At 35.4% G+C, this 27,433-nt stretch overlaps 1 protein-coding gene across 1 annotated transcript; it reads right to left on the bottom strand.

Annotated features, from left to right (window-relative positions):
* Window positions 1-15,552: 15,552 nt before the first annotated feature.
* On the bottom strand, window positions 15,553-16,383 carry LOC128292736 (uncharacterized). The gene is made up of 2 exons (XM_053027653.1): window positions 16,126-16,383; window positions 15,553-16,038 (listed from the first exon to the last, which is right to left on the bottom strand). Exons 1-2 carry the CDS (start codon window positions 16,381-16,383, stop codon window positions 15,553-15,555), a joined length of 744 nt encoding a protein of 247 aa, XP_052883613.1.
* Window positions 16,384-27,433: the final 11,050 nt, after the last annotated feature.

Genomic DNA, 27,433 nt, shown 5'->3' with positions numbered 1-27,433 from the left:
AAAAATTAGATGGAATATTATTTGTAATCCTAAGGTCAAGAGGGGTGCAGGAGTGGTCAACTTAGGTGTTAAAAACAAAGCCTTATTAGCTAAATGGAGTTGGAGATTTGATGTTGAAAAAGAAGCTTTGTGGCGAAAGGTCATTTTAGCAAAATATGGTTCGAATGTCCAAAGTTGGCGATTCAAGACAATCTGTCCAATAAATATGTCTTCTATATGGAAAGGAATTATTGAAATTCTATGGATGCCGCTGTTTCTAGATGTGTTGGGGTAGATTCTTTCTATTGGAAGACTGGGAATGGTAAGACAGTTTTATTCTGGTAGGATAAATGGTGTGGGGATCGGCCACTAAAATTGATCTATCCAAGACTCTTTCGTATTGCTAAGAGTAAGGATTATACTATAACGGAAGTGGTAAGTCTGTTAGGGAATGACAGTACTAATTGGAATAAATATTTTACAAGGTCGTTGCTAGGGAGGGAGGAAGGGTTGGGCAAAGAGTTGGCGGAAAGAGTGATTGGCACGGAATTGAATTTGAACATTAAGGATAGGTTGTGATGGGTAAAAGATAAAGAAGGGTATTTTTCGATTAAAAAATGCACGGAATTATTGATGCTGAAGGATGGGAAGATCAATAGGTTTGATTATGGTAAATTATAGAATGTCAAGGTGCCTCCTAGAGTGCACTGTTTTCTATGGATGCTAGCGATTGATAGACTTCCAACAAAGGAGTTTCTGGCAAAAAGAGGAGTGTGCTTTCAAAATTTATCATTAAATTGTCCATGGTGCGAGGGTGTTCCGGAGTGCGCTTCCCATTTATTTTTTCAGTGTAAATTTATTAATGGCTTTTAGGGGGATAATCTTCAAGTGGTGGGAGGTGGTATGGAAGCAGGCGGAAGGCTTTTCAGATTTCTTTGTCTTATGTAACAATGTGCGTATAGTATGTTTAGGAAACGATTATGGTTGATTGCTATAGCAGCAGCTTGTTGGACAATTTGATTAGCAAGAAATGGTTTGATCTTTGACAAAAAGAGAGTTTACATGGAAAACTTGGTGTTTCTATAAAAAATGAGAGCATTGTTGTGGATTAGATCTATCCATGATGAAATTTTATTGCAGGAGGATCTTTGGTGGATTTCTCTACTCAAGTGTCGGGTAGAATCTGTTAGATCCAATTCTTTCATGTTCTGTTGGAGGTCCCCTCCTACTGGTTGGTTAAAATTCAACATCTGTCGGATTGAACTTGAAAATAAAGCAGGGTGTGGAGGAGTCTTGAGAGATATGGAAGGGTTGGCTAGAGCAATATTCTCTGGTGCTATTTTTGCAAATAATACTGAGGAGGCAGAGATTGGTGCTGTGAAGATTGCTTTAGATGTATTTATAGCAATGAACTGGAAGCCAAAAGAGTCTCTATTTATTGAATTTGGTACTTTGGTGGCTTTTTCGTGGTGTGTTAACAAGGTGATAAGGCATTGGTCGCTTCATTTAGTTTTTGTAGATATTGAGAGATCCATGATGAAGGTGGGAAATGTTGTCTTATCATTGGCAGATAGAAATGGTAATGGTATGGCGTTTTCCTTGGCGATGACTGGGGTAAATCGGATGCAAATGTTTAAAGCTTGGTGGTGATGTTTTAGTTTTAAAGAATTAGTACGTTTTTAGGTTGTTTTTGGCCTGTGTTTTTATTCTGCATCTACTATAAGTTTCTGGTTTTGGCTGCTACTTTGTTTCTCTTTTGACAGTGTAGTTTAAATGTTGCAAAAAAAAAAAACTTTCTTTGAGTATTCACTCATCTTTGTTGTGGTAGAGAAATTGGAACATTTACGCACATACAAAAATTCAAATATGAGAAATATTTAACTCTAAACCAAAAATCAATTGTAATGGAGAGTATTTATAACTTATTGGCTTGATGCGTATAACACATAAATCAACATAATCTCATGTTGAAATAGGAAGTTTAGTTCTTATAAGTAACGGTTTAGATATTAATCAGAGGCGTTCAATCAGTAGCTTCTCTAAATTGTTATGCACATAAATAAGAAGCTTTTAAAAAAGTTTTTCAAACTCAATCAATAAAAGACTGAGATATAAACTCATTAGCTTTAGCAATATGAATTGTCTTAATTGCATAATCTAAAATTAAATATTCAAATAAGCAATTTTGAAAATGACAGTTGCAAGTTGATAACACATATGTATAAACTAAAGATTATTATTTAGTATGCTAATATTGAAAATATTTAACTACAAATGAAGTTAGAAACTATTATTTGTCTTATTTTTAAATATTAATTAAAAGTTAATATCAATTCGTGGAATTTCAAACCTTTACCGGTAATAAACCACATAAGAAATATTAAAGTCTACAAAATAAAATAAAATATATTATTGATAAACGCTAATATGCTTTATTAGTATTCATTTTCAACATTTGGTTTCGATATTTAATTTCCTTGTATTATACTTTACTCTTCTTTTCCCCATGTTTTAAATGTTTATAATATAAAATATGCATAATGATTTATTTTATCCTTTAATTTTATAAAAAAATTGACAACTCAAATTTAATTAATCTATGCTATTGAACCGTTGACTTGAAGTTAATTCTGTGTAAATTTATGTCAAGAATGAGCTTGCTACTTCATTGGCTAAGCATTCGTCTATCCTATGGTCTCGTGATCGAGTCTTTCTTTTTATTGTTCTTTCTCTTCCATTTTTTCCATCTTTTCTTCTTTTCTTTTTCCTTTTCTTCTCTTTCCTTGGGTTGTTGTTATAGTTTCGATGTGTGTAACACCCTAAACCGTCTCTGTCGTTGGATTAAGGTTACAGAGCACTTCTGTACAATCAGAAAGCATTTAACATCATAACATTTAATAAATTAAATATATCATAAATCATTCAATCACATGCATGTTGTCTCTAAATTAAGCCTTCGAAGCCCTAAAAATAACTTAGAAGTAATTCAGGACTAATTTAAAATAAAACAGAAGTTTTAAGAAAAAGATGCAAAAATTGAAAAATAGGGGTCAAACAGTCGTGTGGCCAAGCCGTGTGACATAGCCCAGGTCGTGTAACATTCAAACAAGGGACACACGACTGTGTCCTAGCTTGTGTCCTCACCCATGTAACTCACTGAGTAAGGTCACACGGTCATGTCGCAGGCCGAAAACCCAAGTTTTTGCAATTTTTGAATGCCAAAAAACATGGTGGTCGACGCCAAACGGTCATGTGGTAGGCCATGTGATAGCTGTGTAGTAGGTCATGTAACTCACTATCTACCAAAAACGAGCCATACGGGCAAGATGACATGGGTGTGTGTCTAGACCATGTGTGGTCATGTTAGTACTGAGTTTACACGGGCCAAAGACATGGGCGTGTGTCCAAGCTGTGTAACTCATTGATTACAAGATAAGGATTACACGGGTTAGGAACACAGGCGCGTGTCCAAGCCGTTTGACTCACTATTGCTATTAAAGACCATATGGGCCAGAGACACGAGCATGTGTTCAGGCCGTGTGACTCACTGTTTGCTATTTAGGACCACACTGGCAAACAATATGGGAGTGTTTCAGGCCGTGTGAGACACACGGGTAGGCACACGGGTATGTGTTAGGTTGTGTGGGATCATACGCTAGTTGTCTTAGCTATATGGAACCACAAAGACGTGTGGGTCAGATCTAGAATTTATCTCTGAGGCTATAAGCGTCTTCTAATGCAAACTTAGGCCTTCCGTAGAGTACTTATGATTTGAATTAGACCGTGTGAGTGATATCTGATGATATGAGACTGAGTTGTTGATTATATAAATGTATATTGATTGTGATGATTGTCGATGATATTGATCTATACCACCTGATTACGAATTGAATCTGAATGATTGTGTGTATGTTCTTGATATCTGTAATCTGCATTTGCACTGGATAAGAATTATGTAAAGGAGGAAGTGATCTCTTCTTATTCAATGGCTAAGCCACAATTTATATGTGAATATAGCATTTTATCGCAATTTAATTTGGCAGCTGGTCTGCATCTCATTGAACGTGTCAGGGGTGTATGAGGCTAGATAGGTATTAAATTCCATTAACGATGGGTTGGGACAGTTGAAGATGGTGTGTAGCAGATGGGGGTAGGAATAACTGCATCTATATCTGATCTGTTATGTATCTGAACTGGAATTGTTCTACCATTTAACTGATACGTTAAAATTGTACAGGATATTCTCTGACTTTGATTGGAACTTGAGTTTAAGAATTTATTATTATAATTGTGCTTCTAACTGAATCTATATTGGTTATACATTGAGTTCTCAAGTCATTTTGTTGTTGACTGAATTTCAGGTAACTCACAGTCTTGATCGGGTAGGCATAGTGGAAACTTGATCAATATGTTTTATCGCACTTTATTTATATTATTAGTAGTTTCAGTATTTCTTAGTATTATGACTTTCTAAGATTGTTGAATTATCGGCTGGATTTTATGACTGTTATAATTTGTCAAATAGTTTTTAACTGTGTTTATAAAAGTTGGTTTTCCTAATAATGTCAATGTAACTCTTCAAACTTGGTATTGATGCCTAGGCTGGGTTCGGGGTGTTACATTTCTTCTTCAAAAGGGGATTGCAACTTTGTAATAGGTTTGTTTTTCTATTAATAAAATAAGGTAAAAGGTTAAGTAAAAAATCCAAAAAATTAATTGGGTCTTTAGAGAAAAAGTACATCCAATTGAACTCTTATAATTAAAAAAACCAATAAAACCTTTCTATTACTAGAAACTGTTAGTTGATTAGTTTATCCATTAACGATATTGCTGTGGTCAACAAAATTGGCACATTGTATGTCACACGGAAAGTTACAGATGTGATATGCCATGCCAACAAGCATTTTAAAAATAAAAAAATCTTAAAATTTTATTAAAAAAATACTAAAACATTTAGTCCAGAATAAATATGGACAAATGGTTTTCAAATTCATTTGAACATGGATAACCATTTTGTCCAAGTGCATTCTTGACATAAATTTCGAATATAATAAAGTTATTAAAAATATAAAATTATTAAGATTGTAAAAATATAAATAAAATAATTAATAAAAATAAAAATTATTTTTATAAAAATCATAGAACTTATAAAATTACTAATTTATAAGCTCGAAATGAACTGGTCAAATTGTTGTCCAAATTGATTTGAATCGGATAATTTTTGTCGGATAATTTTGTCTAGGTTCATTCTAGATTTAAATTTTGAATATTGTAAAACTATTTAAAATTATTAAAATGATAAAAATTATGAATAATTATTAAAAATTAATATATATTACTTTTTATTTTTAAATGATATGTGATAATATAATTTGATAAAAAGGTGATTGTGTCTCGATTATCGAATTAAAAATTAAAATGATAGCACAACCAAAAAAAAATGTTAGTATGATATTACATTAATACGTGACAAAATATACTAAATATTTAATTATCTTCATATGTACGTTCTTGTCAATGTATAAAACATTACACAAGTACAATTTTTTTATAATCTTTTAGATTGTTAATAAATATTTATATTTTTACCATTTTAAAAATTATAGTTTTAAATAATTTTTGAAAATATTTGAAATTTACATTTTAACGTGTAAAATAATAATTTCTTTATAATTTTTAGGATTTTTATATTTTTAAATTTAAGTTATTTTATAATTATGTTATATTATTTATATTTTTACCATTTTAACAATCTTTACGATTTTTAATAATTTTTACTATATTTCAATTTTATGCTTGAATGAGCTTGGGCAAATTTTGTTCAAGTTCAAATTTATGTAGATAACTATTTATCTAAGTTTATTCTAGATGTAAATGTTTTACTAACTTTTAAGTATTTTTTCAATATTTTTTGGCATAGCATGCCATATCAGCAACTTGTCCACATGGAATGCCATATGTTAACTCTGTCAATCACATCATTGTCAGTGACAATTAAATCAATCAATTACTAGTTTCTATTAATGAAAGGGTATAACTTTTTTATATAGTGTTTTTTATATGAAATGTTTAAATAAAATAGCTAAAAATTAAATTAACTTTAAATTAATAGGCATTTATTTATAACTACTTTATCATTTCGTTCGTGATTTAATTATTGAATATATTTTTAATATTAAGTTTTTCTTGTAATGTGACAAAATTTAATTTAATTTAATTTAAATGTTTTAATAGTAAATTCCACATGTTGTACCACCCCAAAACTCGACCCAGAAGTTTCGACCAAATCCCGAAGGTCACATTAGCCATCAAAATGGCTCAAAACAAAACAAAATTTGAAGTACAAAAACTTCTATCGAAAATCTTTTTCCTTTTTATATGTAACGAAAACCTGATATAAACTTAACTTACATGATAAAACAATGATTTTAATTGTCGTTAAAATTTAAAATGGAAATTTTCTAAATCGTTTTGAACACATTTCAGATATAACGAATCGTCTTTCAAAATTTAAAGAAAACATGGCTAAAGATTTGTTGTTTGACTGTGATTCCAAAATTCGTAGATTTGACATTTCAAAATTAGAGCATTTAAAACATTACAGTCTCAAAAATTCATATTAGTACCATTTTCGTAAAAACCATGCATGAGCTTCCAAAATTTAGGATCAGTATAAAACTTGTAGTTTCTAAAGTCCAGTTGAAAAAATACTTTATGAGAGTCTAAAATAAAATTTATACTACAGTTCATATAAAATATTTACAACTCAATTATTGAAAATTGAAGAAAAACTTTATTAGATTAATTCAAAACTTATCAATCTGAGACCTCCAGTTGCCGAGTCTAGCCTCAAAACACGAAAATTACCTGAAAGGAATAAAAAACTAAGGGGATGAGCTACACAAGCTCAGTGTGAGTCCAAAACATTAGCAAATGAAAAAAGGCGGAGTAACACAACGAATATTCTAAAAAAGTATATGTATACAAATAACAGACGAAAATCTCAAACCGGTAATCCGGTATACAAAATTTTTACATTAACAACAAAACAAAATTATATTATTCCAACATTCCCTTAGACAAACATATACTTAGTTATGTAATGAATGCAATGAACCCAAATCTCACCCAACCAACTAAACACCACTCAGACCACTCTGCACACAACAATTGGGCTATGGTAAGCCCATCCACCCTGCACATCACAAAGGCTATGGTAAGCCCATCCACCCTATACATCAAAATAGTGGAACTAATCCACTCAAATGATAATATGCAATTGAGCTAACATATGTATATATACATTGCCGTATTATCGCTATAACAAAATTTTGCAATTAAACTGTCGAATCAGACTTCCTTCTCTCCATAACCAAATCCCAAAATTTTCGTGCAAATGCAAAAATGCACACTACATGCAGACAAACATACAGAAATAGAAATACACATATTCAGTCAATCAACTTCAAAATCAGTTCTACTTGTATTCAATTACTAGATAATATCTCAAATCCATTTATCATATCACATTAATAGTTAAACAAACAATTAAATTTAATCCTATAATTACAAATACACACACGAGTCCAAGCTGAAACGGAGTCCCAAACACATTTACAGAGGCCTCAACGAGTGTTGGATTACACAGGAATTAAAACGAGTCAGTTTACAAACAAAGAATAATAACTATAAAAACAGGGCGAAACCACACCAAAACTGGATGAAAAAGGTGAAATCGAGTATCAATTCAATCTCTAAATAATTTAGTTTCAGAAACACACCTTAGAACGCAATTCCAACACTAGAAACCAGTCAATTCGATTGAACTCAACCAATCTGAAACTCAATTTTGAAAACACACAATATCTTTAATAATTCCAATCTAAAACTAACAAAGAAATCAGAGAAAACAATTTAAATCACAAAAGAGACTATATTTACACTAAACTGTTCCAACACTATGAGAAGAGAATAAATTGAAGAACTACCGAAAGCCGGAGAGACGACACAAAACTACCAAAAGGCCGAGAAAAACAACAAAGAAAATAAAGGAAGAAAACCAAAAACAAATTTACAAATGAGATGACCAAATGGATGCAAAAACAAGAAAGATCCCAAAAATCCAAATTGATAGAGTAACACTAAAACTATCGTGAAAATGAGAGAAAGTACGTGAGAGAAAGAAAGTAAATGGGGAAAAACTTGGAAACAAATTTTGGGACATATAATTTTTTTATTTTTAATTTAAAACTTAACTAACAAATAAATAAAAATAAGGAATTAATAATTTAGTTAATATCTAAAAAAACCAATCAAATTTATTTTTATGAATAAATAAAAAAAGGTACGTCTATAAATATTAAATCAACTTGCTATATGATTTAAATATTTTAAGATGGTCTTTGAAACACCCTAAACCCGGCCTTGACGTTATGACCGAATCCGGAGATGTCACTTTAAATGGGTCTTGATATCAAACTCTACCTGTTAAAACCATTTCAGTTTTTAAAAAAAAACTCCTAATTGCGTTAGTCTAAAACGTTCATTCAATTAATTTACTAGTCTTAAATCGTGTTTAATAACTGAAGCTTACGAAAACATTGCATTTTAAGAATTTAGTCCGTATTTTAAGAAAAACCTTCGTTTAGATATCCAGCACAGATCAAATACTAAACATAAATCCAAACCCAAAGGAAAACCAGTCAAAAAGTCCAGAAAGTCCACTTGTTACAAAAATCCATAGGAAAATCTTTAAATTAAAACCATAAATGTAACCAATTTATAAATGCGTGGTCACTGAGAGGCTCCGTCGTACCGATCCGCCTAAGTCTGTTGATTACCTGACAAAACAGACAACATATATGAGTTTACGAAAACTCAGTGTGTAACCCAACAGAAATAAGCATGCAATCATATAGAACTATATGCACAGTCAGATACAAATACAGATTCAAATTTAGATGACAGATTCAGATATGCAAAGTCCTACCCCTATCCTCCACACACCATCTCCGACCATCCCAACACACTATGTGGGGTTTAAAACACACACCCAGCCCTACACACCACGTTGTGCCTTTAAGGCACTTATCAGAACATATGCAGCCAATCTGCCAGAAAGGAGGCGATTAACGCCGAACAGAATACTTCCTCCATACATAGAAATCTCACCCCAATAACTGATACAGAATATTAGATTAACATGCTCAACATGCTTATAAACGGATATTGAAATAATCAGACATGTATAGTATTTTCACACTCAGAACAGAACACCAGACTATCAGATTCAAAGTTTTAGGGTTTGGTTAGCCCTTATCGACCCTACGGTAGGCCCACGGTTGTTTGGAATGACCCGTGCGACCCTAAGGAAAATTTTAGAATTATGGGCCCACATGCCCGTGTGGCTTGCCCGAGTGTGCCCACACGCCCGAGATTGGCCTTGCCCGTGGCCAATACGGCTTGGCCCAAGATCCACATGCCCGTGTGGAATGCCTGTGTGGGCTCACACGCCCGAATAGCCCCCACACCCAACTTCGCCAAGCCCATGTGGCCCACACGGCCACACTCGAGCCTCACATGGTCATGTGCTACGCACGGCCATGCCTTCGTCGACCACACAACCGTGTCTCACACACAGCCATCCATACAGGCGACCACACGCCCGTGTGGCGTCGACAGATTCATTTTTTAGCTTTTGTCGATACCTCATTTTCTACATTTTGGGTACACATTTGGTATCAATTTGATGCGAAACCACACCCAAGCCTTCCAGAACCTACAATCGTCAATACCAAAGTCCGGATTTAGTAACACTAACGAAACTCAACCGCGATTCTTTCAAAACCAAAACCTTACAACATTAATTAATGTATGCGAATACTTACCAATAATGAACAGAAACCACGAACACTTAAACCGCTGCAAGAGCCCCAGCCAAAACTTGTCCTTTGCTTAAATCAAGAGTCACAAACACAAACTCTCCCGTTAAACATTTAGTCGAAACAATATTAAAATTCTAATAATACGCAACTTACTGAACAAGTGAAATCAAAAGTTGTACAAAAGAAGACGGATTGAAAAAGAAATCAAAAAGAAGAAGGAGATGGAATGGCAGATTTTCGGCAGAGGAGTAGAGAGAAAACAAAACATAAAAAAAAGGGATTTTTGGAAAAATAAAATTAAAATTAAAATCCTAATGGATGTTTTCCCAACTTCCCACTAACTACACAATCTCAACCACTTCAGCATTTAAGTCAAATTGAAACTCTATCAATCAATCAAGCAAAAATAAATATCCTCGCTCCCACAAGGATTCTATCACAGGACCTCCAACATACCATCACCCTTACCACTCTAACCAACAGGCTCATTCTGATATGGTTTCACAAGAAATTTAATTTAAGCCCACCCAGAAAGGTAAAGCTTAATTCCAAAAATAACCAAAATTTACAAACCTGGGACCTAAACCCAAGACCTCCCTCACACACCCAGAACACTTAACCACTAAAGCAGATACACAATTGTGTCAAACTTTACAAAGGCAGAAATAAATAATTTGGGGCATTACAGCCTTCTTTTTAAGTTTTGATTACATGTATTACATATTGTTTTAAGCATCACATTTATTCATGATAGTGAATATTAACTGATTTATTTATATCACTATGGTAGGTTTTATAATTAAATAACATATCTGATTAAAACATGTCTAGTATGCAAATTTATATTAACAAACCAATAAAATTTATGGTTATTTAGATTTGATTTAGTTCAAAGAATGGTTAAAGGTAGTAGTTCATACGTTTTATATTATTCCATTTGTTAATTATTTAGATAAATAACATGAGCAATTGTAAATGAAAAGTTCTATGAGCTTAAATGGTTGGATTTTGAATTAAATTTCATGCATGTTTATGATGATGGTTATGAAAAAATATTGCTAGTTTTCATTATGTCATATTTTTATGTTTGAGATGTGACGTTTATTGATATATTTAGTATAGACTTGTTTCTATACATGACCTAGGCAGTTATTCTTGGTAGTTAATTAATTTTTTAAAACTCTTGTTAAAAGGGTTTTAAAAGTATTTTGAATCAAACTCGGCACTTCTCGCATTCGAAGTAAGAATCATACCACTAGACCATATATCTTGCATTTGAAGATTTTGGCATATTCCCTGAACTGAATATTGCATATAATTATTTGAAAAGTATATTTATTGACTTAGTGGCATTATAGACTTCACATTGATTTAGAATTTCCAATGGTAAATGTCACAATAGTACTTGTCAAAACCATTTTTTTGAAAACGGGAAATCGACTTTTGAAAACTAAAAGTTGGGAGTCGCCACCAATCGTTTTTAATAGGGTGTGATTGGATCACCTCAAAACACGGTCTTTTTTAATAAATAAATAAATTTTTCAAAACGAAGATTTTGGTCTGCGAAAATAGAAAACCGGTTCGGGAGTCAGTTACGTACGAGGAAGGATTAGCACCCTCGACACGCCTAAAATTGGTACTTGATTGATTATTTAGTGTCTTAATGTCGAAAATTAAAGATTTGGACAGAGTTCAAAAAGGTGATCCTCCTTTTATTGGCTTTTAAAACATTTAGGTAAGTCAAATGTGTATTAAAGACCATCTCACCTCAAGGTAAAACATTATATCCAGTACGTTAGGACACAACATTTTTTGACCCTCAATTGTAAGCTTGCCTTTAAAACGTGCATTTTAGCCTTAAAAGGATATTCGAATATTCAAAACAAACAAAGAAAGCAAAACCCAGTACGTTAGGGCACGATTCTTCGAATTCTTTAAATACCGAACATTTCATTTATTTTGAAAATTTTTTAGAGTGAACTGGTAAGAGGATATTCGAATATTCAAGACAAACAAAGAAAGCGAAACCCAGTACGTTAGGGCACGATTCTTCGAATTCTTTAAATATCGAACATTGCCTTTATTTTGAAAAATTTTGAGAGAAGATCAATGGATAAATGAATTAAAGACATAGATTTTTTTTTTAAAATGATGATAATAGACATGAGAATAATGCTAACCATATATAAATAATAAAAATAATAATAATAGTAATTAATAGAAATAATTAATAGAACAACAAGAATAATAAATACAAGAATGTAATAAACATTGTGCTAATAGTATTAATAATAATATTAAAAACATTATGATAATAACAAAAAATATGTTGACGATAACATTAAATATAGGGATAATAGTAAAAAAATTGGAATAACAATGTTAAATTAGTAATACTGAGAAATAGTAAATAGTAATAATTTGATATAAAAATGGTAACCGATAATAAACAATGGTATAAAAAATAATATAATAAGTCTATGTATAATAGAAATTTATATTTAAAATAATTAACTTCGCTTAAAAATATATATATATATACATAATAAATATATAATAATAAATAAATAATATAATAATATGAAACATAACTCAAATTAATTAAATTAATAGAAAATAATAAAAAATATAAAAATAATGAGAATAAAGCTCAAATTAATTAATTTAACAATAAAATAACAAAAATAAAAAAGAGGTCAAATTGAATTAAAAAATGAAAACTTTGGGGCCAAATCAGAAAGGAAATAAAATCAGAGGTAAACCCCCTCTCTTTTCCCTTTTTTCGTTTGTGTACAGAAAAAATGTGAACGCCAAAGTAAACAAAATTGAATAATATAAAAAGTTACCTTAAAAATCTGATTTGTATTCTCTTTGATTTCGTATGTGTATTCTCTCAAAAAATTCCCCCCTTACAATAGTTTTTCCATGGCTTTTATAGCCAAATTTTACAACGTATAACAAGTAGGGTGATGGAGGTAGTGGATGGTTTAGTAGGGTGTGGGGCTGATGGAGGTAGTGGATGGTTTAGTAGGGTGATGGAGTTAGTGATCGGTTTAGTGGGGTGTTTAATTTGGGCTGGTTTGATTGGGCCCGGGCAGAAATTGGGCTCAACAGCTGCCCCTCTTTGCTCGTTGTCATGTAATGGGAACGAAGCAAAGATTACAAAAGCCAATTTTGCCCGGTCTTGTCAGATCTTGGCTTCTTGGTGTAACCTTATCGCAACCCACTGCATCCTATTGCTTCTAAATGAAGATACGTTTGTTGGAACTTTATTTGATCCGCTCTTGCTCAACGAAGATAAGATCTGCAATTTTAGCCTGTTACCCTACTGCTTAGGGGGTTAAAGCGAGTCTTCAACCTGTTCCACCACTGCTCGAAGAGCCAGGATCTGTAAATTTTAGCCTGTTACTACTGCTTAGGAGGTTAAGGCGAGTCTTTGACCTGCTCCACCACTGCTCGGTGAGCCCAAGTCTGTAAACTTTAGCCTCTTACCCTACTACTTAGGGGGTTAAGGCGAGTCTTCGACCTGTTCCACCACTGCTCGACGAGCCCAGATCTGTAAATTTTAGCCTGTTACCCTGCTGCTTAGAGGGTTAAGGCGAGTCTTCGACCTACTCTGCCACTGCTCGGCGAGCCCAGATCTGTAAATTTTAGCCTGTTACCCTACTGCTTAGGGGGTTAAAGCGTGTATCTTTGATTTGCTCCAATATTACTTAGGGAGATAAGATCTATAATCTTCAGCTTGTTACCCTATTGCTTAAGGAGTTAAAGCATGTATCTTTGATCTGCTCCACTATTACTTAGGGAGATAAGATCTATAATTTTTAGCTTGTTACCCTATTGCTTAGGGAGTTAAAGGCTGCTGAAATTTTAGTCAATCTTGCTACGTTGTCCAATGGGGAATCCACCTGTAAAAGTGATTTCCTAGGGCCTATGCTTATATCAAATGATTAGGATGTCATGATCAGAATGAATCAAATGCTCCTAACTAAATGTATTATGAATGTTTAGATGCAAGATGTCATGAGAATGATCCATTTTAACGCTTGATTTGTCATTACTTGCTGTTTGCTAAGGTAATATCCCTAACGTATGTTTTCTCATTCAACTAATAGCAGAGAACCTGGAGAGATGGTCGGACCCTTATCTCTCCTACGTTTCCAGCCCTTTAAGCCTAGTGAATTCTAAATAATTGTCCTATTTCAGGTTCTTTTATTATTTAGAGACCTTGCAGAGTAATATGCAAAACTTCTTTTGTGAAAGCGTTATTAGTTCATTAATCATTATTTCAATATGAAATGCTTGAAAAAGATTATAGACATGGGTAAGACTGAAGTTTATTATGAACAAAATCCATAAAGAATGGATTGAGCAAAGAAAGCAAATATTGTTAAAATACAAAGAATGAGAAAGTGAAACTGGTGTCCCATATATCTTGGCTTGAGCTTCTCTGTACTAACTTTTTGAAGACCACTCTAAGTTCAACATGTGTCTGGGAGATCTGTAGTACTTTGTCGATGCCCTTAAGATGTAGCATATCTCATTATTGTTAATTCAAGTACAGGATGGCTAACGCATGCCCCATTTCTCATCAAACGTTTGAATTTCCCTTTTATTGGTTTTCAATTCAAAGCCCCTTTGGTCTCAAAGCACCGTTTGCGGGTTTTCGCCTTGGCCTCTCTACTTTTTTTTTTGAACTCAAGGCGCCCTTTGCGGGTTTTCACCTTAGCCCCTTTCCTCCTCAGGCGAAGTACTTCTTGACTGAGTCCACATTCACTGGGTTAAGCCGACTCTTGCCATCCATTTCAGCTAATAATAATGCTCCTCTAGAAAAGGCCTTTTTCACTACATAAGGTCCTTCCCAGTTTGGCATCCATTTTCCTCTGAAATCCTTTTGCATAGGGAGAATCTTTTTCAATACTAAGTCCCCCTCATGGAATACCCTGGGGCAAACTTTTTTGTTGTAAGCTCGCATCATTCTCTTTTGGTACATTTGACCATGACGAATAGCCTTCAGCCTCTTTTCTTCAATCAAGTTTAGTTGATCATAATGGGATTGGATCCATTCTGCTTCGTCTAATTTTAGCTCTGATAAAACCCGAAGAGAAGGGATTTCAACTTCAATGGATAAAACTGCCTCCATCCCATAAACCAATGAGAAAGGTGTTGCCCCCGTATAAGTTCTAACAGAAGTTCGATAGGCAAAAAGGGCAAACGGCAACTTTTCATGCCAATCTTTGTAGATTTCAGTCATTTTTCCCACAATTTTCTTGATATTTTTATTAGCTGCTTCAACTGCGCAATTCATTTTTGGGCAGTATGGTGACGAGTTGTGGTGCTTAATGTTGAACTGGCTGCAGACTTCCACTATCACGCTATTGTTCAAATTCAGTGCATTGTCAGATACGATTCTTTCCGGCATACCATAGCGACAGATGATCTCCTTCTTTAAGCACTTGCTAACTGCCGACTTTGTGACATTGACGTATGAAGCAGCCTCAACCCATTTGGTAAAATAATCAATGACCACAAAAATAAATCGATGACCATTAGAAGCCTTTGGCGAAATTGGCCCAATGACGTCCATGCCCCACATTGAAAAAGGCTATGGGGAAGTCATAACATGGAGAGGTGAAGGAGGCACATGGATCTTGTCTCCATAAATTTGGCACTTATGGCATTTCTTGGCTTAACGGATGCAATCTCCCTCCATCGTGGTCCAGTAATACCCGAATCTCATGATTTGTCGGGCCATTGTAAAACCATTAGCATGCATCCCACAGACACCCTCATGGACTTCTTCTAGGATTTTCTTCGCTTCGACAGCATCAATGCATCTTAACAACACCTGATCCTTCCTCCTTTTATACAAGATCTCCCCATCTAAGACATAGTCATTAGTGAGCCTTATCAATGTTCTCTTGTCATTTTCAGTTGCTTGCTCTGGGTATTCACGATTCTTTACATATTTTAGAATGTCATGATACCAAGGATGACCATCTCTCCCCTCTTCTTCATCTATATTGTAGCAATGAGCTGGAGACTCACAAATACTCATCTGGATTGGCTTCATATCCTCTTGTTCATTTATTCTGATCATAGAAGCTAATGTAGCCAGGGCATCGGCCATCTGGTTTTCATCACGTGGGAGATAAAAGAAGTTGATGTCATCAAACTGCTCAATTAACTCCAAAACTAACTTTCGATAACTAATCAGCTTGGGATCCCGCGTCTCTCATGCACCTTTAAGTTGATAAATCACCAATGCAGAGTCTCCATATACCTCTAGCACCTTGATTTTGCGGTCTATGGCTACTCGAATTCCCATGATACATGCTTCATATTCTGCCATATTATTTGTGTAGTCAAAATCCAACTTACAAGTGAATGGATAATGATCTCCGTTTGGGGATATCAAGACTGCCCCAACTCCGTTACCAACGGCATTTGATGCTCTATCAAAATTCAGTTTCCAAGAATGATCTTCGGGCGTGTCTTCTTCAGTAGTCGCTATATACATTAGATCCTCATTGGGGAAATCAAATTTCAAGGGCTCATAGTCTTCTAGAGCTCTACTGGCTAGAAAATATGCTATTGCGCTCCCTTTCACAGCCTTCTGGTTGACATAGATTATGTCAAATTCAGATAGCAGAATTTGCCATTGGGCTATTCTCCCATTTAAGGCGGTTGACTCCATCATGTACTTGAGAGGGTCTAGTTTCGAGATTAACCAAGTCGTGTGGTACAACATGTACTGCCTCAACCTCCGAGTCATCCAGACCAAGGCGTAACACAATCTCTCAATTGGTGAGTATCTCATTTCACACTCAGTAAATTTCTTGCTGAGGTAATATATCACCTTTTCCTTCTTTCCTGTCGCATCATGTTGGCCCAACACACATCCCATTGAACTGTCAAACACGGTCAAATACAGAATCAAAGGCTTATCAGGACTGGGTGGTACTAGCACCGGAGTATTAGCCAAGTACTATTTAATTTTGTCAAAAGCCATTTAACATTCGTCGTCCCACACGCCTGGATTATGTTTCTTGAGAAGACGAAATATGGGATCACATTTTTCTGTCAGTTGTGAAATAAACCGAGTGATATAGTTTAACCTTCCCAGGAAACCTCAAACTTCTCTCTGAGTGCGGGGCGGAGGTAGTTCTTGTATAGCCTTGACTTTATCTGGGTCGACCTCAATTCCCTTCTCACTGACCACGAAACCAAGTAGTTTTCTTGACCTGGCTCTGAAAGTACATTTAGTTAGATTAAGCTTTAGCTGAAATTTCCTCAATCTCGAGAATAATTTTCTCAAAATTTGAATGTGCTCCCACTCTGTTCGGGATTTTGCAATCATATCGTCTACATAGACCTCGATCTCTTTGTGCATCATGTCATGGAACAAGGTTACCATGGCTCTTTGGTATGTCGCTCCAGCATTCTTTAACCCGAAGGGCATCACCTTATAACAGAACGTTCCCCATAGAATTATGAATGTGGTTTTTCCCATGTCTTCAGGGTGCATCTTGATCTGATCGTATCCAAAAAACCCATCCATAAAAGAAAACAGTGAATACCCTGTCGTATTGTCCATTAGGGTGTCAATGTGAGGCAACGGGAAATTGTCCTTTGGGCTAGCCTTGTTTAGATCTCTATAATCTATTCACATTCGCACTTTTCCATCCTTCTTAGGGACAGGGACAACATTGGCTACCCATTCTGAGTAGTTAACCGTTTGTAAGAACCCAGTATCAAATTGTTTATTGACCTCTTCCCTTATCTTTACTGCCACATCGGGTCTCATCCTTCGAAGCTTCTATTGAACTGGCTTACACTCCTCTCTTATGGGGATGTGATGTACCGCAATATCAGTGCTTAACCTTGGCATATCTTGATACGACCATGCAAAAACATCTATGAATTCTTGTAATAGCTTAATGAGATTTTGCTTGGTTTCCTCTTTTATACAAGTGTCAATTTTCACCTCCTTCCCCACTTTCAAGGTCACAATCTCAATTGTCTCTTCGTGAGGCAAAATCTGATTTTCTTCTCATTCCACCATCCTTAGCAAATCCAAAGATAAACCACTATCTTTGTCATCTTCAAAAACTTGTAATCCCTGTAGGCACAGGTCTTACTCGAAAGAGCATTCTGAATTCATAACAGTGTTGCTTATGACATCGACATCTGGGTACCTATTGTAGGTATGAAAGAATATCTAAGAACCTTATTTGTATGGTATGAATGGAATGAAGAAGGAAAAAAAAAGAATAATTACTTGAAGAGGTATGAAAAATGCATCTTTATTGAAAGCATAAATGATTTGAACATGGGCCTATTTCACAGAAGATTTCTTATTGTTCCTAGGCTACAAAACAATAAGCGTGTTTTGAACATTACTCTGTATTGGTTCTAAAAACTACATGAAGTTCCTCTACAGTCCAGTTGTTCAGAACACTTCCAGGCTCATAGGGGCGAACACCCACTAGGTTTGCTTCTCTCGATCCTTCTTCTAATATGGTATTGATGCTCAGAATCTTCATCATTCCCTCAGCCGTTACTTCATCTGTGAATTTTAATTCAGGATGGACAACTCCTCCTGCTACGAATGTACTAGATATATGGGGAAAGGTCATTGGCTCTCATTTGACCTCTGCCCTGCTTAATCTTGCTTTTCTCTTTTCCTGCTTCCTCTCCAGCTCTTTCTTTCTCTGTTGTGCGTCTAGCTTATACCCCAAGCCAAAATGGTCCCACGTGCTTGCTAAAATCGGCACTTCCACTCGTCAGTGGAGATATTTCCCAAATCCCCTTCTGAGAAACGCTCATCTTCCTACTGTCAGTTGTAAACTCATCCTTGTAGCTTTAGGGAGTCTGGGCACCGGGATCCTGCCTCCTTCAGTGATGAAGGTTGCATTCACAAACTCTAACGATCGAAACAAACATTCAACCCCTTCACTTTCACTATCAATGTAAAGTGCATCACTAGTAATGGATGCGATAATGTCCTCTTCAGCGTTTATTGTTATTAGCCGGCCCTCCGTCACCAACTTTAATTTCTGATGCAACGATGATGGTACTGCCCCTGCTGAATGAATCCACGGCCTCCCCAATAAACAATTATAGAAAGGTTTGATGTCCATTACTAGGAAATCTACCTCGTAAGTATTTGGCCTGATCAGAAGAGGTATCTCTATCCTTTCCATTACCTTCCTTTCAGTGCCGTCAAATGCTCTCACTATATTTTGGCATGTCTTCATATGAGAGCTATCTATAGGCAATCGGTTTAATATGGACAGAGGCAGGACGTTTAGTGCCGAACCATTGCAATCAACACCGCCGGTAGCGTATACCTCTTGCAGCGAGTAGTACTGTGCAAAGCTTTGGTAGATCCCATGACCCCCGGTGGTATTTCATCGTCACTAAAGGAAATGAAGTTGTCGATGCTTATGTTGTTGACAAGACGGTCTAGTTTGTTTACTGAAATATCGTCAGCGACATAAGTTTCGTTCAACACCTTCATCAGTGCCTCACAGTGCGTCTTCGAGCTCAAAAGTAAAGTTAATATTGATATGCGAGCCAGCTGCTTGTGTAATTGTACCACAACACTATACTCGTTGTGTCTCAGGAACTTCAAAAATTCTTGGGCTTCGTTCTCCATTACTGGTTCATTAACCAGTGGTTCTGTCATTTTTTCTCCTTGTCTGATCACAAAAGACTTCTTTTTTTATAGGTTCAGCTTTCGTGCTTAGTGTACCGACCGAACTCTCCTTTTCTGGAACTATCACACTACCGCTATAATTCCAAGGCACCCTTTTGCTATCCTTGAAATGGAAAGCCCTGGGCTTTCGGATAACGATTCTTGGTGCCACCCTTACTTCAGCTTCACTGATTTTTGGCTATGAAATGATGACCACTGGGTGACTAGCCTCACAAACCTTCTCTATCGACTTCTCCTCAGCAGCACATACGTCCTCTTCTCCGGTAAGTTCAAAGAACTCTAACTCTTTATTGTCCATTAAGCCCTAGACTAAGGCTCTGAATTTCTTGCAACTATGGATTTCATGGCCCTTCTCGCCATGAAATTCGCAATAGTCCTTCACTTCTCGGGAGTTGTTCCTTGAACTCTGCGTGATCAACCCCATTTCCAGCATTTTCTTCCAAACTTCCCTGAACGAAGTTTTTACTTCATCCATGTTCAACTTAACTCTCCTCCCCACATTCTCGATTATTGCATTTACCCCACCATCAGCATGGTTGGGTAATGTGTTACCTACCACAAGTGTGTCATCGAACTTCACAACACCCATGTTGATAAGCTTCTCGACTAACTTCTTAAACGAGATGTAGCTTTCTATTGAATGCCCCACAGCCCCCGTATGGTATTCACACTTAGCATTTGCGTTATACCATTTGGGGTATGGGGGCTGCAACGGTTTTAGATAGGATGGTGCTACAACATGCGCATCGAATAGGCTTTTGTATAGCTCCTTATATGTCACTAGGATAGGGGTACACTGTATCCTCTCCGTATCTCTCTTGGTGCTGGGCTCTTGCCTTGGTGAAGCTTGTTGGCCTATGACTTCCATTCTCGATTGATTAATGGTGACAGGTTTTGAATAGCCTGAGCTCACATTGCTTACCTCACTTTCCTTGTTCTTTGGGGCTGACCTTCTCATGTTTTCCCCCATTTCTATCTTCCCGCACCTTATTGCATTTTCTATCATTTCATCAGACATCACTATGTCTGCGAAACTCTTAGTTGCGCTCCCCAACATATGATTAATGAAAGGTGCCTTCAAGGTATTAATAAACAGCATAGTCATTTCTTTTTCCAGCAGTGGTGGTTGGACTTGCGTAATGACTTCCCTCCACCTCTGGGCATATTTCCTGAAGCTTTCACCTGACCTTTTCTCCATGTTCTGTAATGTAATCCTACCAGGCGCTATATCGGTCACATGACCATACTATTTCATGAAGGCTTGCGCCAAATCCTTCCATGATTTGACCTGAGCATGACTCAACTGATTGTACCATTTGGCTGCGGCCCCAGTCAAACTATCCTGAAAACAGTGAATCAACAATTGGTCATTGTTGACATATCCTGTCATTCTCCGACAGAATATTGTAATGTGAGCCTCAGGGTAGCTGGTTCCATTATATCTTTCAAATTCTGGCATCTTGAACTTCGGAGGAAGTACTAAGTCCGAGACCAAACTGAGTACATTTGCGTCAACTCCACAATAATGATCAGCACTTTCTAGCTCATTGAACTTCTTTTCTATCCATTTGCACCGATCCTCGAGCTGTTTTGGGAGCTCCGCCCTTACTTTTTCCCCTTCAACCTCATTGAAATCAGGGATCGTAGGATTTGCCATATTGTCTCCAGGGTTAGAGCACGAGCCCGTTGGGAAGTTTACCGGTGCCGAAGTGTCGGCTTGATAAAGAGGTTTAACATTAACAGACACCCTTGGTGGCTATGTTTGAATGTTTACTGGGGCAAAGCTTGTAGGACAAGCAGAGTCATCGTTGTCATTCCCAGTATCACCCATAGGGCCCTTTCCTTTGTCAGACCCTCCCTTCAGCAGCTGTGTCAATTGGCTCATCATGTTGTTCTGTGACTCCAGCATGTTTTTCTAGGACTCCAGCATTTGATCCCTTATCTCCTGCTGGATCCTAGCCAGCTGTTCTTGCATCTGAGCTTGCAGTTGCTCCTGCATCTCCTTTTGCATTTGTTCTAATTTCTCTAACCTTTGATCCATATCCCTTGTTTTCCTCCGTGTATAGTAACGATGTTCTAGGGTAACTAGATAAATTATCACTAATTAATAGGGTTCTTTTGTGCAACTTAATGTTTATGATGCTATGTAATGCAAATGCATGACATGAATACAAAAAGGAGACATCGATTCAAATTCAATTCCATTTAGAAAACTTCATTGAAAAACAAAATCTTTTAGATAAAATGAATTACATATACGGTCTTGCCCTAACACCCAAAGCTTTTACTTTCCTAAGAGGGCAGGCTAACTCTCGCCCCCGATCTAACTCTAACTCATATTTAACTCCTAGCACATCTGCTTGGACCGCCAAAGTCTGCAAATGATCAACCACCTCTCGTATCTGAGTTATAGCTTCGCCCATGAGGTAATCCCTATCTCGGACCTGATCCTGAGATCGGTGAAGTTGCTCCCCTAGTTTCTCATTATTTGGTTCTAATAATTCAATTTGATTCTCACAGTTCTGAAGTGTAGTCTCAAGTTCTTCCAATAATCACTGAGTTACGACTCCGATGTTGCTGTAGTGCCATTTCTAACTTTGCCACCCGAGCTCTTAACATCTGTTTTTCATTCTGGCTATCATCCAAACTCTTTTTACAAGTGAGTTCTCGAGCTTGAGCATCATGGAACTTTTTCTCCCACCAATCAGCCCTAGCCTTTTCCTCTTGGATTTCTTGCCTCCACTGTTCAGACGTTTTACCCAAGCCAGCATTTCTCATTAACTTATATAGCTGCTTGTAATCAGTCTTCAGACTATCTAGGTCCACCTCAACCTCTCTCTTTCTCTTCTTTAAATTCTCAGCCTTGGATTTTTGAACATCAACATCCAGCTTTAAGTACACTTTTTCCTCCTCCAACTGCTTATTTTCCTTTCTAACTCCGAGGTTTTCTTTAAGAAGTCTTGCTTTATGATTTCTAATTCGGAGGGGACCACTCGCAGATATTTCTCTATCGGTCGAACTTCTTCTAAATTTGGCCTCGGGATATTGTCGTTAACCCTTCTACTCCATCATTCATTATATTCAAGATTCAGCATTGGATTCACAGTAACTCTCATTATCCGGCAGGTTTGGTTCTAGGCATTATAAATCTCGCGGCTCTTTTTCTTGGAGTCTTTCTCCCCATACGAGAACCCACTCTGAGCTAGCCCATGCGTCATCGGTATAAATTGTCTCGATCTATATTGCCTCAATACAAGCAAAGGAGCGTATCTAACGGCTCCCCAAATCCCCAACAAAGGAACCCAATCATAACTTCCACATTGGTAAAGAATCTCATCAGAAGCCATCCAAGGGGCCTTCTATTCGATATCCTCCTCTTGGAGATTCTAAAGTATCGCTATCCATTTTCCTCTGTTATGTCATCTCTTCTCGATATGGTTACTATCTTCTTCAAAGGTGAGTAATCTCCGAGAAAAGGTCGGTAAGAGGCCTTTTCTACCCTCCAAAACTGGCTATGAAACCATACTAACAAGAGTTGTGCACACCCAATAAATCTGCCTTCACCTGCCCTCCGACATGCACTCAAAGATCTGAAAGCCTCAGCCAAGATTGCAGGAACAGGAGTGACTCCTTTACCAAATCGGTCAAATAGATCGGCGACTGCTTCATCTACATACCTTAAAGCCTTAGGGAAAATAACCAAACCATAGACGCTCAAGGCGAAGACATCAACTCTTTTCTTCATATCAGGGTGTGTCAGGATCAGATCTCTCAAATTTTCCCTAGGGATGCACTTTCCATTGCCTTTCTGCTGGACTCGAGCTGCAACCCACTACTCACTCATCCCAGTGATGTTCATCAACCTCTTTACAAAGGTTGGGGTATTGACAGCTCTAGAATAAATCTTATCAACTTGAAACCTCGGACAACGAAGCAAGGCTGTATATTCCTCGACAGTAGATACTAGATCCACCTTTCTGAAAGAAAAACAACTGTAGGCGAAATTCCAAAATTGAGCCATGGCGCGAAACAAATACCTATCTACCTTAACATCGAGGAGATAAGGAATATCACCATAATTACAATAGAGTAGCTGCTTCATCTCCTCATCCCAGTGACTCCATAATTCTTTCAACTCTTGAAGATCATTCTGAACCACACTAATATGCGTAAAGTCCCATAACTCCGACGTGTACCCCTCTGTTAAACTGTCACCTTTCTCTAACTGTGCATTCTCCGACCATCTTTGGATAAACGCGTTATCTTTCACTTTATCAAGGAATTCGTCCTTCATGGCAAAACTTTCTATTAGTAATCGAACCGTATATCGACACCTCCTTTTTATGATGAAAATGTTATGCAATCACTATTAAAGAAAGAAGGAAAAACACAAGTCAGAATTATGCATAAGAATAGAAATCAAAGCAATCAAGAAATTATCAAACGCCTATTCGGGAAACCACTAGGGCTAGGTGTAATTCTACCTAAGGCGGGTTCCTACAGCTTACTATATGTCGTTTAGTTCTAGAGTAAAGGTACCTGAACCAGTAGATTCCTCGATCCTCGCCCATTATAGGTTCATATGGATCAAGTTCGGTTCAGGGGAATACATTTCCCTATACCAATGCGGAGGTGAAAACCTCACGAAGACATAAGTACGGATGTATTCCGGAAGCGATCTCTTAGCCCATGCAGAAGTGAAAACCTCACGAAAGCATAGTTTCTCACTCCCACTTAAAATGTGTGACCACAACGGTCATGCGATATGATGCGAGAGTATATAAAGAAATTCAACGAAACAACAAACTCAACAAGAACACAAGAAATGCAAAGCGAGGATCGTGTATTTTTAGAAAAACCGAATTTCTAACTCGACTCTCTTATTGGTCCCCAGTGGAGTCGCCAAGTTGTTGAAACCATTTTTTGAAAACGAGAAATCGACTTTTGAAAACGAAAACTTGGGAGTCGCCACCAATCGTTTTTAATAGGGTGTGATTAGATCACCTCAAAACACGGTCGTTTTTAATAAATAAATAAATTTTTCAAAACGACGATTTTGGTCTGCGAAAATAAAAACCGGTTCGGAGTCGATTCGTCACGAGGAAGGATTAGCACCCTCGACACGCCCAAAATTGGTACTTGATTGATTATTTAGTGTCTTAATGTCGAAAATTAAAGATTTGGACAGAGTTCAAAACGCGATCCTCCTTTTATTGGCTTTTAAAATATTTAGGTAAGTCAAATGTGTATTAAAGACCATCTCACCTCAAGGTAAAACATTATATCCAGTACGTTAGGACACAACATTTTTTGAGCCTCAATTGTGAGCTTGCCTTTAAAACGTGCGTTTTAGCCTTAAGAGGATATTCGAATATTCAAAACAAACAAAGAAAGGAAACCCAATACGTTAGGGCACGATTCTTCAAATTCTTTAAATACCGAGCATTGCCTTTATTTTAAAATTTTTTTAGAGTGAACTGGTAAGAGGGTATTCGAATATTCAAGACAAACAAAGAAAGCGAAACCCAATACGTTAGGGCACGATTCTTTGAATTCTTTAAATACCGAACATTGCCTTTATTTTGAAAAAATTTGAGAGAAGATCAATGGATAAATGAATTAAGGACATAGATTTTTTTTAAAATGATGATAATAGACTTGAGAATAATGCTAACCATATATAAATAATAAAATAATAATAATAGTAATTAATAGAAATAATTAATAGAACAACAGAATAATAAATACAATAATGTAATAAACATTGTGCTAATAGTATTAATAATAATATTAAAAACATGATGATAATAACAAAAAATATGTTGACGATAACATTAAATATGGGGGATAATAGTAAAAAAATTGGAATAACAATGTTAAATTAGTAATAGTGAGAAATAGTAAACAAGAATAATTTGATATAAAAATGGTAACCGATAATAAACAATGGTATAAAAAATAATATAATAAGTCTATGTATAATAGAAATTTATATTTAAAATAATTAACTTCGCTTAAAAATATATATATTTACATAATAAATATATAATAATAAATAAATAATATAATAATATGGAACATAACTCAAATTAATTAAATTAATAGAAAATAATAATAAAACAAATATAAAAATAATGAGAATAAAGCTCAAATTAATTAATTTAACAGTAAAATAACAAAAATAAAAAGGGTTAAATTGAATTAAAAAATGAAAACTTTGGGGCCAAATCAGAAAGGAAATAAAATCAGAGGTAAACTCTCTCTCTTTTCCTTTCTTTCGTTTGTGTACAGAAAAATTGTGAACGCCAAAGTAAACAAAATTGAATAATATAAAAAGTTACCTTAAAAATCTTATTTGTATTCTCTTTAATTTCGTATGTGTATTCTCTCAAAAAATTCCCCCCTTACAATAGTTTTTCCATGGCTTTTATAGCCAAATTTTACAACTTATAACAAGTAGGGTGATGGAGTTAGTGGGGGTGATGGAGGTAGTGGATGGTTTAGTAGGGTGATGGAGTTAGTGATTGATTTAGTGGGGTGTTTAATTTGGGCTGATTTGATTGGTCCTGGGTAGAAATTGGGCTCAACGGTACTTATATGTAGATACAAAGTAAAAGGAATGATAGTAAAATTATCAATTTGTTACAATTTAGTACAATTGAAATGCATGTTAAAGTAAACCAGAAGTTTACTCATACAAATGCATTTACTACTTGGCGTGACCAATTAGACCATCATTGATCATAAATGATGTAAAAATTAATTGAACATTCATATGGACATTCATTAAAGAACCCGAAGATTCTTTAATTTAAGGAATTCTCATTTGTTACTTGTTCTCAATTAAAATTGATTGTTAGAAATTCACTAACTAAAGTTGATATTTAATGTCTTGCATTTCTGGAATGAATATGGGCTCATTCATCCACCATGTGGATGGTTTTTGTAGACACTCAATTTTGCCCGACCCATTTCAGTATTTAAAATAATAAACCCCAAAAAAATAAAAATAAAACAAGGTCCAAGTCCAGTACAAAATTACAAACATATAATTTGGCCCAATCGAAATGAACCATTACTTGAAAAGATTTAAGGTCCATCTATAAGCTTGACTCATATAGAAATACAATCTTTAAGGATATGCAATCTTAGTTATGATACAATCTTAGATATGATATGCAATCTTAGATATGATATGCAATCTTGAAGATATGATCTTGTAATCTTGGAGATTTCATTTGTAGATATCCTTTAATCTTAACCGTTGATGTAATTGATCTGTACCGTTGGATTTGGGGAGGCTCAATTATAAATAGAGGCCTCTCCCTTCATTGTAAATCACATGAGTTTTGGGAAGCAATAAGAATTCTTGAGAGCATTCACTCAAATTTCTCTCCCTCTTGCGTTCTTACTCTCTATGGTTTGTTCTTATTTTATTCTTCGTCTATCTTAGTTTTTCAACATTTTTATTTTAATTTCTTCATTTTTCAAATATGTATATTTATTCCTATCTTTTATACATTTGATTATGTATTTTATATATTATAATATTTAACCTTTTCATATAGTTTATTTTCAAATATATATTTTCTATGCATGTATATATATTAATTATATATCATGTATATCGTATATCATCTATTATATTATTTATGTTTCACATTATTCATTCTATTATTTATAATTCTAAAATTTGTAAATTATCATCATTAAATATCATATTTTTTGTATTGTATGTATATTTTGTTAACAATTACTCACTTTATTTTATATTGTTTCTATATACTAATTCTTTTATATATTTTTATATTGTATATATCATTTATGTATTAAATGTTATTTTAAAATT

The sequence above is a fragment of the Gossypium arboreum genome, chromosome 5 (genome assembly GCF_025698485.1).
Source record: "Gossypium arboreum isolate Shixiya-1 chromosome 5, ASM2569848v2, whole genome shotgun sequence".
In the NCBI taxonomy this organism is placed as follows: Eukaryota; Viridiplantae; Streptophyta; class Magnoliopsida; order Malvales; family Malvaceae; genus Gossypium; species Gossypium arboreum.
This window is presented reverse-complemented; position numbering and strand designations above follow the sequence as displayed.

What these genes read in the sequence shown, in the direction of transcription:
- LOC128292736 (XM_053027653.1), bottom strand. Translation starts at nt 16,383, where the DNA reads ATGTATATAGCGACTACTGAAGAAGACACGCCCGAAGATCATTCTTGG. An exon ending in TATATGGAGACTCTGCATTG is followed by an intron (nt 16,039 to 16,125) that starts GTGATTTATCAA and finishes TTAATTGAGCAG; the next exon opens with TTTGATGACATCAACTTCTT.